Raw genomic sequence first — 17,088 nt, 5'->3', positions numbered from 1 at the left:
CTCTCTTGTTCTCCCTCTGTTTGTCTTTTTTCTTTCTTGTCTTTTTCTTTAGAGTCAAATAATTAAATTATCTATACAATTCAAACAAATTCACAAAATAAATGAGTACTTCTCATGAAAAATAAATATCTAAAAATTGAAAGTCAATTAATTTACAATAATTTTCTTGGCAATTGTTATACACAGGCATTGTTGAAGAGATCATGAAAGAAGGATGTTATAAGGAAATGATAATACAAAACTCTGTTATGAAGTAAGGAAAACAAATACAAGATTGTATGGTTCAATAGTTTACTTTTTCCATCCTGCATCAACAAAATTCATACACAAGTTCAAGAGCACTTAAATAAGAAGAAAGCAGAAAAAGAACAGGAAGTGCATCTAGAGATATGTTTGGATTTGAATTGAGGCAACTAATAATTGAGATAGTATTTTTAAAGTGCATTTGAATTTAATGAGGTGAACTCTCCCACCTTTTGACTTAAAGCCATCTGCCAAGCCATAGCTGGCATGACAGACAGATGTGCTCAGGTGTGCATGCGTATGCACGCATATCCACAGCTACACAGGTAGAGAGGATGGAGCATTGCGCTGGGTGTAATCATTACCTAATCATCATAGTATAGATTCACGGCCATCAGGCAAGTAGACAAAGAAAGGAAGAGCAAACATAAGACAGACCAATGATAAAATGTTTTCTCTAGACAATCTATTAGATAAAGACTAGGTGAGGTGCAATCTCAACTTTAAGTTATATTTGCTATATATACAGATTGAGCATCCCTAATCTGAAAATCCAGAATCCAAAATGTTCTCAGAATCCAGTACTTTTTGAGTGCCAACATGATGCGGCTCAACCAAGTGAAAAATTTTACACGTGACCTAAAGTGACTGGTCATAGTCAAAATGCAGAAACAACACAAAATTTAGTCAGCATCCCCAGAGAAAAATAAATGACCCCAAGCTATGTATATGAGGTATATATGAAACATAAATAAATTTTGCATTTGAACTTGTGTCCTATTCCCAAGATATTGTATCATCTATATGCAAATATTCCAAAATCTGAAATAAAAAAAAAAAAAAGCTAAATCCAAAACACTTCTGGTGCCAGGAATTTTGAATAAGGGAAACTCAGCCTGTATTTTCATAAAAGTTGAATGTAAAAATTATTTTTAGGATTTTTTATTATTTTGGTAATTTCTACAGATGTTTCAATCTGATAAATATTAAATAGAGAATTATAAATGTGAAATTAGAAAATAAATGTGTGTGTGAAATATTGCATCGATATATTGATTTGAAATATTTCTTTATTTCAGGTAATACAACATTTGATAAGAAAGAAATTAATTTAGAAAACCTTAAACCCGAACATGAGTATAAGTGTGACTCAGAAATACTCTATAATAACAGCACGTATACTAGCACAAGTAAAATTATTAAAACAGATTTTGGGAGTGAGTATGTTAACTTGCATTTATATATAAAATTGCTTCCCTTTTCATGTTCTTACAATTATTTGAGAATCATAGGAAATGAATTGTCTTTTTGCTGTTTTTGATACTTTTTAAGCATATGCTTTTTATTTCAATGAAGCTCAATTTATCTATTTTTACTTCTTTTGCTTATGTTTTTGGTGTCATATATAAAAGTCCATTGCCAAGTCATGCAGATTTATCCATATGTTTTGTTCTAAAAATTGTATAGCATTAGCTCTTAAATTTAGCTCTTAAATTTAGCTCTGTTACTCACTTTGAGTTAATATTTCTATATGGTGTGAGGTAACAGTCTAATTTCATTTTGTTGCATATGGCCATGTAATTTTTCTAGTGCCATTTGCTGAAAATACCACTTATTCCCCCATTGAATAGTTTTGCCATTCTTATCAAAAATTAGTTGACCATAATGATGGGTTTATTTCTGAACTTTCAGTTTTATTTTATTGATTTATATGTCATGCTTACACTGTGGATTATTGCTGCTTTGTAGTAAATTTTGAAATTGGAAACTGTAAGTTCCCCCAAATTGTTACTTTTCCTCAAGATTGTTTAGAATATCTAAGGGAACTTAGAATTCTGTATGAATTTTAGGATCAACTTTTCAATTTTTATAAAGAAGCCATCTGGGATTCTTTCAGGAATTGCATTGAATCTGTAGATCAATTTAGGAAATATTGCCATCTTAACCATGTTAGTCTTCCAGTTCATGAACACAAGATGTCTTTCCATTAATTTAGGTCTTCTTTAATTTATTTTCAAAATGTTTTGTAGTTTTCAGTGCATTAGTCTTATAATTCTTCTGTTAAATTTATTTCTAGTTTAAGTTTATTCCTGGTTATAATGCTGTTGTTTTCTTAATCACATTTTCAGATTTGTTACTAATGTACAAAAGTACAATTGATTTTTCTGTATTGATCTTGCAATCTGTCACATTACTGAATTTGTTTATTAAGGATAATATTGAGAAATTTTTGACATAACTTATTAACGTAATTCTAAATTTTGTTTTGTTTTGATTTTGAGACGGAGTCTTGTTCTGTTGCCCAGGCTGGAGTGCAGTGGCGTGATCTCGGCTCACTGCAACCTCTGACTCCTGGGTTCAAGCAATTCTCCTGCCTCAGTCTCCCAAGTAGCTGGGACTACAGGTGCGTGCCACCACGCCCTGCTAATTTTCTGTATTTTTAGTAGAGACAAAGTTTCACCGTGTTAGCCAGGATGGTCTCAATATCCTGACCTCATGATCTGCCCACCTTGGCCTCCCAAAGTGCTGGAATTACAGGCATGAGCCACAATGCCCAGCCCGTGATTCTAAGTTTTATGTAAAAAGGATAGTTGAAGGCTAAAGAGGCTGCCTAAACCCTTGTTTCCTCATACTCCCCCAAAATAATATATAGCTACAAGAAGAGCAAATAAAACTATGTAAAAACTATATCCTCAGCATAACTAGAAAATTTTAATATATTTTTATAAGTACCACAATTATTATATTCTTTATAAATCAATGCAACAAAATAGAAATCCCATAAAACTATGTTTTATATTTGAAAATAGCACAAAATGTTTTCAGTGGGGGAAAAATAGTCTTTTCAACTAATGATCCTGGTATCTCTGTAGAAAAAAAATAAACATCAGCTCTCACCTTTCAACAAACACAAAAATTAATTCAAAATGGATTCCAGACCTATAATTATAAAAATTCTAATCAAAGACATAGGAGAAAATGTGTACCTTTAACAAAGATTTCCTAGGGCACAAAAGCAAGAAACATAAAATTTTTTTGATGAATTGGAGTGCATCAAAATTGAACATTCCTGCTCTTTGGATGAGGCCACTAAGGAAATAAAAAAGCAATAAATAGTTTGTAAAAAATCAAAATTAATTTTTTCAACAACAGAAGTTTTTCCAGAATATAGAGAGCTCTTTCAGCTGCAAAATAAGGAATAAAACAGCTCAATTGCAAATGGACAAACATTTTTAATATACACTTCACAAAAGGGGATACACAAGTGGTTAATAAGCACATTAAATGATGCTCAACATCATTAGTTATCTGAGAAATGCAAATTAAAACAACACTGAGATGATAATACTATACATCCATTAAAATGGCTAATCTTAAAAAGATGGATACTACTAACTATTGGTCAGGATGTGCAGCCATGACCCAGGAATTTCACTCCAGGTATTTACCAAAGAGGAAACATGACAAAGCAGATTCATTCATAGTAGCCAAAACCTGGAAACAGCCCAAATGTGTATTCACTGTTGAATCATAGGTAAAACATGGTGTATCTTTACAATAACTACTGATAAATTTTTAAAAATCTAACTATGACACATGCAACTAAGTGAATGAATCTTCAGAACATTACATTGAGTGCAATATGTTAGGTGTGAAAAAGTATTTACTGTTTGTTTAATTTTATTTACATGCAATGGGCAAAAAGACAAATTTAATCTGTAGTAACAGAAAGTTGATCAGAAGGTACGTGAGTCTGGTCAAAGGAGTTGAGTTGACTGGGAAGTGCCACAGAAGGACATTTTGGGATCACAGAAATTTTCTTTATCTTGATTGTGGTGTTGGTTATGTGGACGTATACATTTGTTAAAAACTCATTAAACTATACCTCAAATGGGTACATTTTAATGTAAATTTTACTTCATACATTTTATTTAAACATTTATCAGTTTTTCTCAGTTTCAAATGACTAGTTACTGGAAGCAATGACAAGTGCTACTCAGTGACTGCTAAATTTATTAGTGCTATGAATGCCAAATTTTCAGCACAGCAAAACCTACAAATCCCAGGATTTTTAGGCAGTATCTGGGCAATAATATATATGAATAATGTATATGAAAGGAAGAGGGGATTCTCAGATATCTTCAAGTCAGTGGAATGCTTAGGTTTCACAATGCCAATCTGGTGTGACATTTACTTTGTTAAAGGAATTTACTCTAAAACAAATTAAATAAGCCCAGATGCATTTCTTTAAATTTTAGTTTTAATTCATCATTTGTTGAAATATGGTTATCAATAATGCGTGCTTATAATATGAAGAATGCTTTATCCATGTCTTATTTTTCATATTACATAACATTCTTATTCTTTTAACAGCTCCAGGAAAGCCTCAGAATATTTCTTGTAGAAGTACAGCTGCACATCAAGGAGTAATTGCCTGGATTCCCCCTCAAAGATCATTTCATAATTTTACCCTCTGTTATGAAAACAAGACAGGTAATTTGTGTAGAATTTAATTTCATCAGAAAAGAGAAATCAAGAAATTGAAAGTACTAGAAATTTTGATTGAGCCAGTGAGCCACAAAGCTCTCTGCTAAGAGACTGGATAGGCATAGTATACTCCCTGATCTTAGAATTGCTTCCACTCATTCAAAGCTTTCCAGCCCCAGAAATGACTAAAATCCGGAACATTCTAAATATTTGCTTGTCCTTCCTGGTCTTAGTTTAAATCTTTGTGCTCCAAAGCCTAGAGACAGAAAACCTCTGGATGACAATACTCATTTCTGTCTTGCAAATATTATGTAAGTGATTTGAATCACTTTGAACTTATCATTCAGCCTCCTAAACAAACCAACAAACAAGCAAACCCCTTGTAAAACTTGTTTCAGCTAATAATGCAGACAAAATGTTGGGTGAATAAAAATGAACATGGGCCCATGTAGCCACTGAGGCCAGTTTGGTGTAATCTTGGGAGCATAGTTCTAAGTTTAGAATTAGACTTCTGCAGAAGTAATGCAATTAAAAAAAAGGAAGAAGAAAGAAATGTGCTATGACTAGTTCACTCATGAAATGTTCAAATGAGATGCTATTTAAGAGAACAAATATCTTCTGGACAATTTAAAGGATCTAAAATGTTTGTAGAAAATAACATCAGTGGAGTATCTCAGAGCAGCCTCAATGCCTGGGATAGCCCTTTCTCTATTCTTTTATCCATAGGTTAAAATAGGAGTGAAGTGAACCTCTTATAGAATTCTGTCACTCTGTGCTGTGGGGAAGGAACCAGACATACACTTCAAAACTTGAAAAGTGAAAGACTACTTTTCTTCATTATGTTATTTTATATTTTAATGGCCTTTTTTTGCTAGTGTGTTTAGGTCTTAATAATCAGATTACTAAAGCAAAGTTAAATATGTATGTAGTTTTCAAATTAACATTCAAAGGCCAAGGAAAAGAAATATATACTATATATTTGAGGTTATGGCCAATTTAAAAGTTAAGTCTATGGGGAAGGAAAAATGGAAATTCTAGGAAGATAAAACAGCAGAGGTACTGTCTGCCTCATTGGACACCTCTTTTACAAACACTTTCTGTAGCTTCTATGAGAACACATTGTTCGTTTTTTTTTCTCTTCTCTGAATCTTCTATTCAGTATCCCTTGCTGCATTCTTCAATGTCTACACTCTCTCTACTAGAGAGTATTGTCGATATCAGAGTATATGATAGACATTTTATGCGTTTATGACTCTTTATTTATTTATTTTTTGAGACGGGGTCTCCATCTGTCGCCCAGGCTGGAGTGCAGTGGCGCAATCTCGGCTCACTGCAAGCTCCGCCTCCCGGGTTCCCGCCATTCTCCTGCCTCAGCCTCTCTGAGTAGCTGGGACTACAGGCGCCCGCCACCACGCCCGGCTAATTTTTTTTTGTATTTTTTTAGTAGAGACGGGGTTTCACCGTGGGCTCGATCTCCTGACCTCGTGATCTGCCCGCCTCAGCCTCCCAAAGACTCTTTTATATTTTTACACAGTTTTTTTTAACTGCATTTCCACTGTATTTGCATAATTAGGGTAAAAAGGATGTAATGAGTTAGTAGCAACTCATTACAGCAACTAGCATGGGTCCTTCTTATTGGGCAACTAAATAGTGTTACCCAAATTTAATAGCTGTCCACATAGAACACTTAAATGGGATTGAATGGCTGAGAAGAGGAGGCTAGATGATATCAGGCTGTGTGTTTTCTTTTCTCCAAAGCTGCCGATTGGTGACTGAATGCAGCTTTGGACCATGCCCTGACACTGCAATAAAGGGCTCTTTGGAGCCAGCTCTGCTCTAAACAGCGTACTCTGCTTTTGTTTTCTCCTTCATCTCAAACATATACCTCTCTCCTCTCCCATGTTACCTAAGGCAAAGAGAGTTGATAGGATTGTAGTATTGTTAAGGCAATTTAACTTTTCTCACCATTTTAAATAAAATTACTATTAAAAATCCACAGGAAGAAAGTCTATGAAATTTGCCGTTTGTATTACTTTTTAATCAGATATTAAATTTCACTTCATTACTTCACAATTTAATTTTTTCAGTGTCTCTAAAAGAGAGGGATTAAAAGAGGAGAAGAAATGCAATTGACATTAATTTAGTTTTCTTCATTTAGAAGGTATTTTTTATTATGTATTATTTGAAGATTTTATCAACAATTTTAATAACTCGGTGGAGATGTGCATACATATCTTGATAGTTCATATGATGAAAGTGAGGTTAACAGAAAATGTGATAGATGTTCAAGTTCAGTAGCTTGATCTGTTTTCTTTCTGCTCTTGTTTTTGTTTGTTTGTTTGTTTGAAAGGGAGTCTCGCTCTGTCGCCCAGGCTGGAGCACAGTGGCGCGATCTCAGCTCACTGCAAGCTCCGCCTCTCGGGTTCACGCCATTCTCCTGCCTCAGCCTCCCTAGTAGCTGGGCCTACAGGTGCACGCCACCAAGCCTGGCTAATTGTTTTGTATTTTTAGTAGAGACGGGGTTTCACTGTGTTAGCCAGGATAGTCTGGATCTCCTGATCTCGTGATCCGCCCGCCTCGGCCTCCCAAAGTGTGTTTGTTTGTTTTTCCTCACATTTTTAGAGTAAGATATTTTGGAGAACTGCAGTTTTATCTCATTAACTTAATGATGGCAAGTGACAGTGAAGCTTCTTGATAATTGGGGAATTGGAGAAGAGATCTTTTGTGCTTTATTGGATTTAAAGGATTATTTTTCAAAAGTTACTGAAAGCAATAGGCACCTTTCAAGACCACCATGATGTTGCTGGAAATTATTTTGTGTAATGCCTGTTATTTTTTTAAGAAAAAAAAAGCGGAACAAATTGCTTAATCTCTTTGTGGCTCAGTTTTGTCATCTGTAAAATCAGATGATACTGAGTCCCAACTAATAGTTGCAGTGATGGTTAAATTAATAATTTCATGTATACCCCTTGAAACAGTGCTTGGCACATACAGTGAGTTATTCTTTTTTAAAATCATTATTGATATTATTATTACTGTAGCTCTATCCAGAAACGTGTTGCCATTCTAATCATCCTCTTTCCTGATGTCACTTGGCTACTCAAAAATAGCTGCAGCTGGTGATTTTTTTTACTTAAGTGCTAAGTCTTCTGCCTGAGAGAGAAAACACACGTAGACACTGTCCTACCTCTCATATCCCTCCCCAGCCAGAGCTGTTGTCCTGATCAGGTTTGTCCCTAAACTCAAAAACATTCCTTCTTTCATTTGTAATGTTTTCTTTCCTCCCTTACATGTATTCAGTTCCACTTACCTTTCAATGAACAGCTGAATTCCACTTCCAGCATGAAACTCCCTCATTCTAATAGCTCCCATTAATTACTGTAGTGTCCAAATTACTATGATAGAATCAACCTAATGACTGATGATCAATTGGATTCTGCATCTAACATTCAAAACAGTAGCTAATACCGATGTTCGGTTTGGAGGTTACATATCAGAAAAGGTTTTCTAAAAAAGAATCATTCTGAAACATGCAACTCAAGACTTACAGTACACAATGGGGGCTGTGTTTTCTCAGAAACAAAAGACATCATCTTCACAAATGAGTCTGAACTTATTAAATATTTTGTGTACTAAATTAATGATATAAAACCATAATTTTTCAATATTTAATTTTACCAATGATAATTGAGTTTGTTCAATACACTGGCTGATAATTGTAGGTACTTTTGAGTATCAAGGATGTACTTATTTTTCAATCACTCAATAGTTTGGAGTCCACTTGGAACAGTGTGATGTAGAGACCAAATTAGGTACGTGGTAGTACTGACTTTTAATGACTTACTAAATTTTTTTCACATTTTTCCTCAGGAAAAAAATGCCTCAATCTGGATAAAAACCGGAGAGAGTATAATTTGCAAAATTTTAAACCTTATACAAAATATAATTTATCATTACATGCCTACATCATTGCAAAAGTGCAACGTAATGGAACTGCTGCAACATGTAATTTCACAACTAAAAGTGCTCGTAAGTTATATGTTTTAGTGCTTCTTTCCATAAATGGTAAAAAGCAAGGTATGAACTTTCTAGCCTACAATATTTCTATCTTTATTCTAGCAAGCACATTTACCTGGCACATTTGTTAACATCTAGGACTTATAAACATGTAAAACAAAAAGTTTAAAAACCGTTATCCTGGATTCTCTCTCTTCTTCAGATATAGTCATAGAATTTTAAGGACGAAGCATAAAAGCATCTTAACTGGCATCAGTTTGTAAAATTTCATGCAGTTAAGTACTTAACCAACTTAGATTAAAACATTCACTGTTTGCTGTTGTCTTTACTATCTGGAAATATTAATTGTAATCAGAAACCTAACAATGTCTCATAAAGCATTAGCCTACTAACCTCTGTTCACCTGATAAAACATTTCACAAAATGTAATATTTTATTAGCATTTTCTTCTCTTCGTTACCCTCAACTACTTACTATTTTATTTTATGTCACATTATTCATTTAAGATTTCCTTTCAATGGCATTTGGTTCTTGCCACTAGTATAATCTCTCCATAGTTTCCAGGCCCAAAGTTAGATCTGCTTCTGGGGCACATGTTAACCTCCATCGAGGACAGGGAAGAAGAAATGCCCCGTTTTAAGGCAGCATCTATAGCTCCAGAGACCCTGATGGGCACTAGACTTGTGAAGAAATATTGTGCTATTTGGGGCTGAATGTAAGACACCTTTAACGTCATTTAGGTTTTGGTTTGAAAAGTGCAGGTCCTGGAGCTCTATGCTTTTGTTGTTTTCCTGAGTTTGTATATCACAGAAAAAGAAGACAATGTGTTTCTGTTCCTGAAGAACCCATCTAGGTATTTACCAGGATAACATTAGCACTCCAGGAAAGGAGGGTCTGGATTGTGTAATAGGCCTTGGAGGTTTCCCAATCAACAACATTTTTCCTCGCCTCTCCCCAAACTCCTCCTCTTCCCCACTCCCCTCCCCTTTTCTCTATTCTCTAATTCTACACACTCTCCTTCGGGGATTGCAATAACTCTCGTGGCTTCATGTACAACCTATATGCTAATACTTACTGAATAAATGAGTGATTTATTTTTCAGGGTTTTGATATTGTTTTTTAATTTATGTACTATCATAACTTCCTCATTTATAACCCCCAAGCTAACACTTAAAATACTTTATACTGTATCCAAGTATTGTCAAGTAATTTACATATGCATCTATTAAATTATTAATAACAAATATTTCTTCATTTTGATAGCTCCAAGCCAGGTCCAGAACATGACTGTCTCCAGGACATCAGAAAATAGTATGAGTGTCAAGTGTAGGGCTCCCAGGGACCTTAATGGCCCCAATGGACATTACCGTTTGGAAGTTGAAGCTGGAAATACTCTAGTTAGAAATGAGTCACGTGAGAACTGCGATTTCTATGTAAAAGATCTTCAGTATTTAACAGACTACAGTTTTAAGGTAAAAGTATGCTCTCTACATTACTATAGTACCAACATACATTATAATGATTGATTCATAGTATTTAAATAACTTTAAGACCACTGCTCACATGAGATTGAGAAGCTCTGATATGTAATGGAATCACACTTAAAAAGTCTCAAATATTTGACTCTAAAATTTTTATTCCTATAGCTAAAGTCAGTGGTTTAAAGCAAATGTTTCATTGGAATATTTTAGAACTTCAATATGACTTAATTATAGCTAAATTAATGCTTCTGTGTTAAGAAGCACAACACTTTATGCACAACAGATTATTACTTAACCAAATATACCTTTTCTTTACTTTGGCTTTTTATCTTTATTAATGTGGAGTTTTTCAATTGCAAAATTTCACAGGTACCTTGAGGTTAGAAAATATTTGAAATAAACACTAGAAAACACTAGTGAGCATACAGAATTTAAAACATTCATTATCTCACTGTCTACTGATCATATTTTGTACATAGAATTTCATAATATATTATTCACATTTATATATATTTAACACATGTATTATCAACATTCTTAGTACACAGTTTTCAAAATACAGTTTTAAAACAGTATTTTTAATATATCACTATATCATGCGCACCTTTCTATGTTAAATATTTAACTACTATGTAGTTTTTAATGCCTGTATAATATTCTATGTATGGCTTTATCACATTCTATTAACTATAACTACGTTGGTCTGTAATATAAACAACATTCCGATAACACACTTAAAGCAAAATTTTTGAATGTCTTTAATAATTTATGTTTCATAAACTCCTAAAAATGCATTTATTGGGTCAAAATGTATTTTGAGGTTTTTTGAATATGTAACTTTTTTTCTATAAAATTTACCAAATTGCCCTTGTGTATCAGTGTATGAAATGACTGCTTCTTGAGAGGCTTAGCAACACTGAATATGCCTTTCTTTTTCTTTATTTGGTGGTTGAAATATGGTATTAATATCTTTATTTTAATGAAGTTTCTTTACTTGTTGTTCTTTGTGTTATTCTTTACCTCTTTTATACAGTTTTCTCTGGAGAAATGCCTTGAATATTAATGATATTAAACTCTTTGTCACATGCGTAAAAATGTTATCAGTTTATAATTTGCCTTTTAGTTTTCTTCACAGCACTTTGTCTTACATAATTCCCCTTTTTATTTTTAAACAAATGTATCTGTCACTATTATACCTGTTAAATAGAAATTTCCATAGTTAACTTTTTAATATGATGTTGACAAACGGCTTCATATTCTTTTTTTGTTTTGTTTTGTTTGTTTGTTTTGTTGGTTTTTTTTTGTTTTGAGACAGAGTCTTGCTCTGTCGCCCAGGCTGGAGTGTGGTGGCGTGATCTCGGCTCACTGCAAACTCTGCCTCCTGGGTTCAAGTGATTCTCCTGCCTCAGCCTCCCGAGTAGCTGGAATTAAAGGCACCTGCCACCACACCTGGCAAATTTTTGTATTTTTGGTAGAGATGGGTTTTCACCATGTTGGCCAGGCTGGTCTGGAACTCCTGACCTCAAGTAATCCGCCTGGCTCAGCCTCCCAAATTGTTGGGATTACAGGCGTGAGCTACCATGCCCAGCCCATGTTCTTTATCACTTAAAGGAGTGTTTTTATATTTATAAACTTTTTGATTTTGTTTTTGAACTGGAAATGTAGGTTGGATTTTATCTATTTTTAGGGCATTATGATAGATGATGCCATAGTTGTGATGCCCTGGTGTGATTAGTTTATATGATGCAAAACCATTGTCACATTCTAAGAGAAAAATCCCTGCTCTGTCATTATGTGTTACTCTCTCAGTATTATTGAAATCAACAGCCTATTATTGTCTTTATTAGTAGCTATTCAAAAAGGAGATTATTCAGTGAGTAGAGATGGTGCTGGCATAGGTGTTGGATGACATCATTCTTATTAAATTTGGTATAAAGGTTACACTGATCTGATACAACACACTGCTTATATGTTCCTGTTTTTCTATATCATGTAACTTTTTAAAAAATTTTTACTATTATTTTTTGAGAAACAGTCTTGCTTTGTCACCCAGGCTGGAGTGAAGTGGCGTGATCTCAGCTCAGTGCAACCTCCGCCTCCCAGGATCAAGTGATTCTCCTGCCTCAGCCTCCCAAGAAGCTGGGATTACAGGCATGCACCACCATGCCTGGCTAATTTTTGTATTTTTAGTAGAGACGGGTTCACCATGTTGGCCAGGCTGGCCTAGAACTCCAGATCTCAAGTGATCTGCCCACCTTACCTCCCAAAGTGCTGGGATTACAGGTGTAAGCCACTGTGCCAGGCCTATATTATATAACTTTAAATAGTATAGGAGTGATTTGTTCCTGAAAAATTTGTCTTCATTCCTTTCATGCAGAGAAATTCTTTAAGACTCATTTATATCTTCTTTCAATAGGATTAGTCTTTTCAGATATTTTACTCTTTTTGAGTGAGTGTGCCATATATATTTTTTCAAAGAATAGTCAACGTAAAATAAATATTTTGTTATTGTCACATCATTGCATATTATACTTTATTTCCCACTACTTCTCCAGTGCCCTTTAAGCTCCAGGTGCACTGGTTTCTCTATAATTTCTCAGAGGCACCTAGGTGTTACTCTTTTTAGCCACCTCCTTCCATGCTCTTCCCACTTCCTAGAATATGCCTCTCTCACTCTTCGAATCTTATAAGTTACTCTGGAAAAATATAGGTGTACATCATATTAAAATACAACCTTAACATTCAAAGTAGGAGATAATTATTCAGTTTTGAATTCTCTTCCCTCAATCTTCAAAAGATGGTTTTTGTTTTCTTTATTACACTTGCCATGCCTTCTTTTTGTGCTTATTTCTGTCTCCATTATCATGTTTTGTGTTCACTCCTTCACGAGAGAGCAGTCATTTCAGCTTTGTCACCATTATGATCCCTGGTTAATAAATTAATGAAGTTGATTTATTACTATTACTTTTCTTTTCCATAGATTTATTTTGATGCTCTTCAGGTGGCTTTCGGATTAAAAGTGTTTTCTTCCTTGTAATTTTTTTTCATTTGTATAAACTAAAAGAAAAAAAAGGCTATAGATTGTACTTTGATAAAATTTTGACTGTAACCCATGTCTATATCGTTTTTCACTAATTTCTGAAGGCCTTCACATGAAATGTGATCAATGATCCTTAAAGTAAAACATTTTGATTATTGATGATTTCTAATGGGTCTGTAGTTATAATTTGGAAGAATTTTTAATATATCCATTATTTAAGAGAGTTTTTCTACATTTCTGGTGCTTTAATTTCTTATTGCTACTAATTATTAGCTTATAAAAGTTAATTGGCTTTTACAATTTCTGCCTTTTAGGATTTGTAGAATAATTTTTACAGCTCTATGAGTGATATTTATGAATATTCTGTGAATATTGGGTAAATTATATATTTTCCATAGGATAAAAGCTTATTTGTCAGATTTATTATATTTATTATTATTCTCTTTTAATGATATTATCCAAATATATTTTAGTTAAATTTTTTTGGTCAAAGATTCTTACTGCTCTTTTGCTCCTTTCATTTTCCCTGTATATGTAAATTGTTTTCACTTTATTTGTATTACATTTTATGAGACACAGGTGTTTATGCATTATACCTGTATAGTAAATTTTACTATATCTCCATTTGCCCTTAAAAAAAGTATGTGCAGTTTATGCATAATTCTAGTAAACAGCTTATGGTTGAATTTCCTTTTTTAATTAAATATTAGCCTATTAATAGGGAATTTTAACTTTATGAATATTTTGATGTATCAGATTTTATTTCTTCATCCAGTTTCATTGTTTTAAATAATTATTTAATAATTGTTTAATAACTATTAATATTATTATTGCTAAGTGAGATATCTTTTTGTCTTTTCAAATATATTTGACAACATACCAACATAACCTTGAAGTTTAAAGCAAATCAGCATACTTTTAATGTAAATAAAGATAATATAAATGTTTGATGAAACATTTATCATGTATGAAAGATAATATAAATGTTTGAAAGATAATATAAATGTTTTACATTATGATATATAAATTCACATTAGAAAACTAATTATTTTATTTTTTGTTACTGAAATTCAGGCCTATTATCACAATGGAGACTATTCTGGAGAACCATTTATTTTACATAAATCAACATCTTGTAAGTTATCACTGGGCTATTTATTATATATATTAAGATATATATTAATGCTTATAAAGCTATATTATTTTACACTTATAATCACATTTGATTGTTAAATGCTTAAATTATATCTTTTCCATAAATATAATATTTTTAATTGTCAGTAAAACCATATATATAGGTAAATATATTTAAATACAGTATCTTAAATTCAAGTTAAGAGATTCAATTATTAAAGGTTTGTTGAATTCATAAGAGGATTTATATACCCAAACTATTAAATTATGTTTATGTTTATGAAATATCATGTTAGTAACAGTTTTTGTACTATTTTAGATTATCTATTTTATTCCGTCTCTTAAGCATATGCTTAGCAGAAGTGGGCCTTGGATACAAGTCTGTCTTGATTTACCTAATGGAAGCTAAGATAAGCACTCCCTAATAACCATATAGTTATATAAATGTTTATCACTGATATTTAAAATATTTTCATCAAAATAAAGGTGTACATGAAAAATTACTTAGAATTAAATTTCATTATAATAATGAAAATAACAGCTGCATGTTACCTTCCCCACCCACGATTCTGTTTGCCAGGCAACCACTTTTAACCATTTCTATTTTTGGGTCTCCTTATAGTTTCCTTCATATATATATATAAGCAGTATTGTATACTGCTCTTTCTAGAGTTACTAACATTACCAGTTGATCTGAGCCTACGGAGGAAGGAGACCTAGTACTCTATTTTGCGCTTTCTCTACCAGTTAACGTTGTAAATAGAATTATTTAAGCCTGTATGTACTTCGTTGTCAGCAACTTCTAGGTCTTTCTATCTTTGCCACTTCTAGTTCTTCCTCTCTTACATATGCACATATGCATGTGCACAATCACTGATATGAATGCAAAGTCAAAAGAGAAAATATAAAAACAGCTTATTTTCCAAACTGCTTTACTAAGCCCTCTGCAAACTTTTAGTTCTTTCTGCTCAGATTTATGAAATAAAATCTCCTTGTGTTAAATGTCAAAAAAATCCAGCAAGATAGCTTTGATTTTATTTCCACATTACCTTTTTCTTTTACAATATCTTTATAATAAAAATGACTTCATTGACTCTTTCCTATTAAATTGTAAATAATTTATAGCAGTCATAGACTCAGCTGAACATTCACACTCAATTTCACTTGGAAAGACACAGAACAGAAAGCACAGCATGCTAGCAAGGGAGCCTGGCAGCGGGAATCCTTGCAGCAGTGCACACAGCAATCCAGCTACTTTTCTTATGACACCCTTAAAGATACCTGAGATATGAGAGAATGAGACCACATGTGTAGGCGTAGGAGCTGCATTCCAAAAGGAATCAGTATCTCTTATACTAGTTCCATGGGAAAGCTTCCAGACATGCCAACAGGGGGTGTGCTCAGTTATGAGTGGGCACTGCACTCAGGGAAACCCAAAGCTAGTACTTCCCAGGAGGACAATAGAGTTCATATATAGCACTCCCTGTTCAGGTGTAGTTTAGCAATCAAGGGTCATTTTGCCATTAACAATGTTGTCTGGTAACCAGTTAATATTCCACTTTTATCAGGTTTCCAGGTCAATGGAGCCAAACAAATTAGCCCTCATCCCTTTTCCACAAAGGAGACAACATTGTATTCACTCTCTGCTCACAATATCATTATCCTAAGAGATAAATAATATAGTTTCTTTTAAAATAGTGATATCTATTCCAGGAAAGGACTTGGGCTGTGAATTGCTTGGGTACAGCTACTAGGGATGTGTTGTTGGGTTTCCCCGGCATAACATTCCACCACCTGTATTTTGACATCATTGTCAGTTGAACTCCTGGGGACCCTTTCTTCTTGCTCTGATCTGGACTCTCACATGCCATCTTGAAATATTGCCCCATCAGTTTTCTGGCTTAGATTTGCTGTATCACACATAGTTATTTTTTTTTCCTTCTGATTTCACTGATATATGTTCTCTAGTGTAAGAAAAAAAATTCTAACTCTCCCATACAAAAAAATATTTTTATTCTACTGTGGCACTTGTTCAGTATATCGACTAGGTATAAAATTCTAAATTAAAAATTTTAGAATTTAAAAATTATTTCTGTCTTATTTTCCTGAATCCAATTATACATTCTAATTACATCCTGATTCTCTCTCTCTCTCTGTTTTTTTTTTTTTTTTTTTTTTCGGTCTGTTCCCAAGTTTTCCTCCCCTGGAAATATTAGGTTTGTCTCTTTATTCTTGGTCTTACCTGATTTTTTTGTTTGTTTGTTTTGTTTTGTTTTTGTTTTTGTTTTTAGAGGGAGTTTCGCTCTTGTTGCCCAGGCTGGAGTGCAGCAGCATAATCTCGGCTCACTGCAACCTCTGCCTCCTGGGTTCAAGTCATTCTCCTGCTTCAGCTTCCCGAGTAGCTGGGATTACAGGCATGCACCACCACACCTGGCTAATTTTTGTATTTTTAGTAGAGAAGGGATTTCACCATGTTGGTCAGGCTAGTCTTGAACTCTTGATCTCAAATGATCCGCCTGCCTTGGCCTCCCAAACTGCTGGCATTATAGGTGTGATCCACCTCGCCTGGCCCTGAATCTTTTTCATCCATTTTTTCTGGATGCTATTGACCGTTGTAACCTGAAGATTTATATATCTGAGAATTCTTTGCTCCACTTTCTTCCCATAGTCTTTTGTTGAGTCCAT

The 17,088-nt window shown here is 33.6% G+C and overlaps 1 protein-coding gene across 11 annotated transcripts in view; it reads left to right on the top strand.

The window, feature by feature from the left end:
* Nucleotides 1-17,088, top strand: part of PTPRC (protein tyrosine phosphatase receptor type C) — a 119,848-nt gene that overhangs the window by 70,518 nt on the left and 32,242 nt on the right. For all 11 annotated transcript variants that reach the window (XM_063613720.1, XM_063613719.1, XM_063613714.1 and 8 more), the window contains 5 exons: nucleotides 1,323-1,460; nucleotides 4,618-4,737; nucleotides 8,602-8,760; nucleotides 10,012-10,220; nucleotides 14,344-14,404. In XM_063613720.1, coding sequence (XP_063469790.1) covers nucleotides 1,323-1,460; nucleotides 4,618-4,737; nucleotides 8,602-8,760; nucleotides 10,012-10,220; nucleotides 14,344-14,404 — 687 coding nt within the window. The remainder of the gene's footprint in view (nucleotides 1-1,322; nucleotides 1,461-4,617; nucleotides 4,738-8,601; nucleotides 8,761-10,011; nucleotides 10,221-14,343; nucleotides 14,405-17,088) is intronic.

This window comes from Symphalangus syndactylus, chromosome 19 (assembly GCF_028878055.3).
Source record: "Symphalangus syndactylus isolate Jambi chromosome 19, NHGRI_mSymSyn1-v2.1_pri, whole genome shotgun sequence".
Taxonomy (NCBI): domain Eukaryota; kingdom Metazoa; phylum Chordata; class Mammalia; order Primates; family Hylobatidae; genus Symphalangus; species Symphalangus syndactylus.
This window is presented reverse-complemented; position numbering and strand designations above follow the sequence as displayed.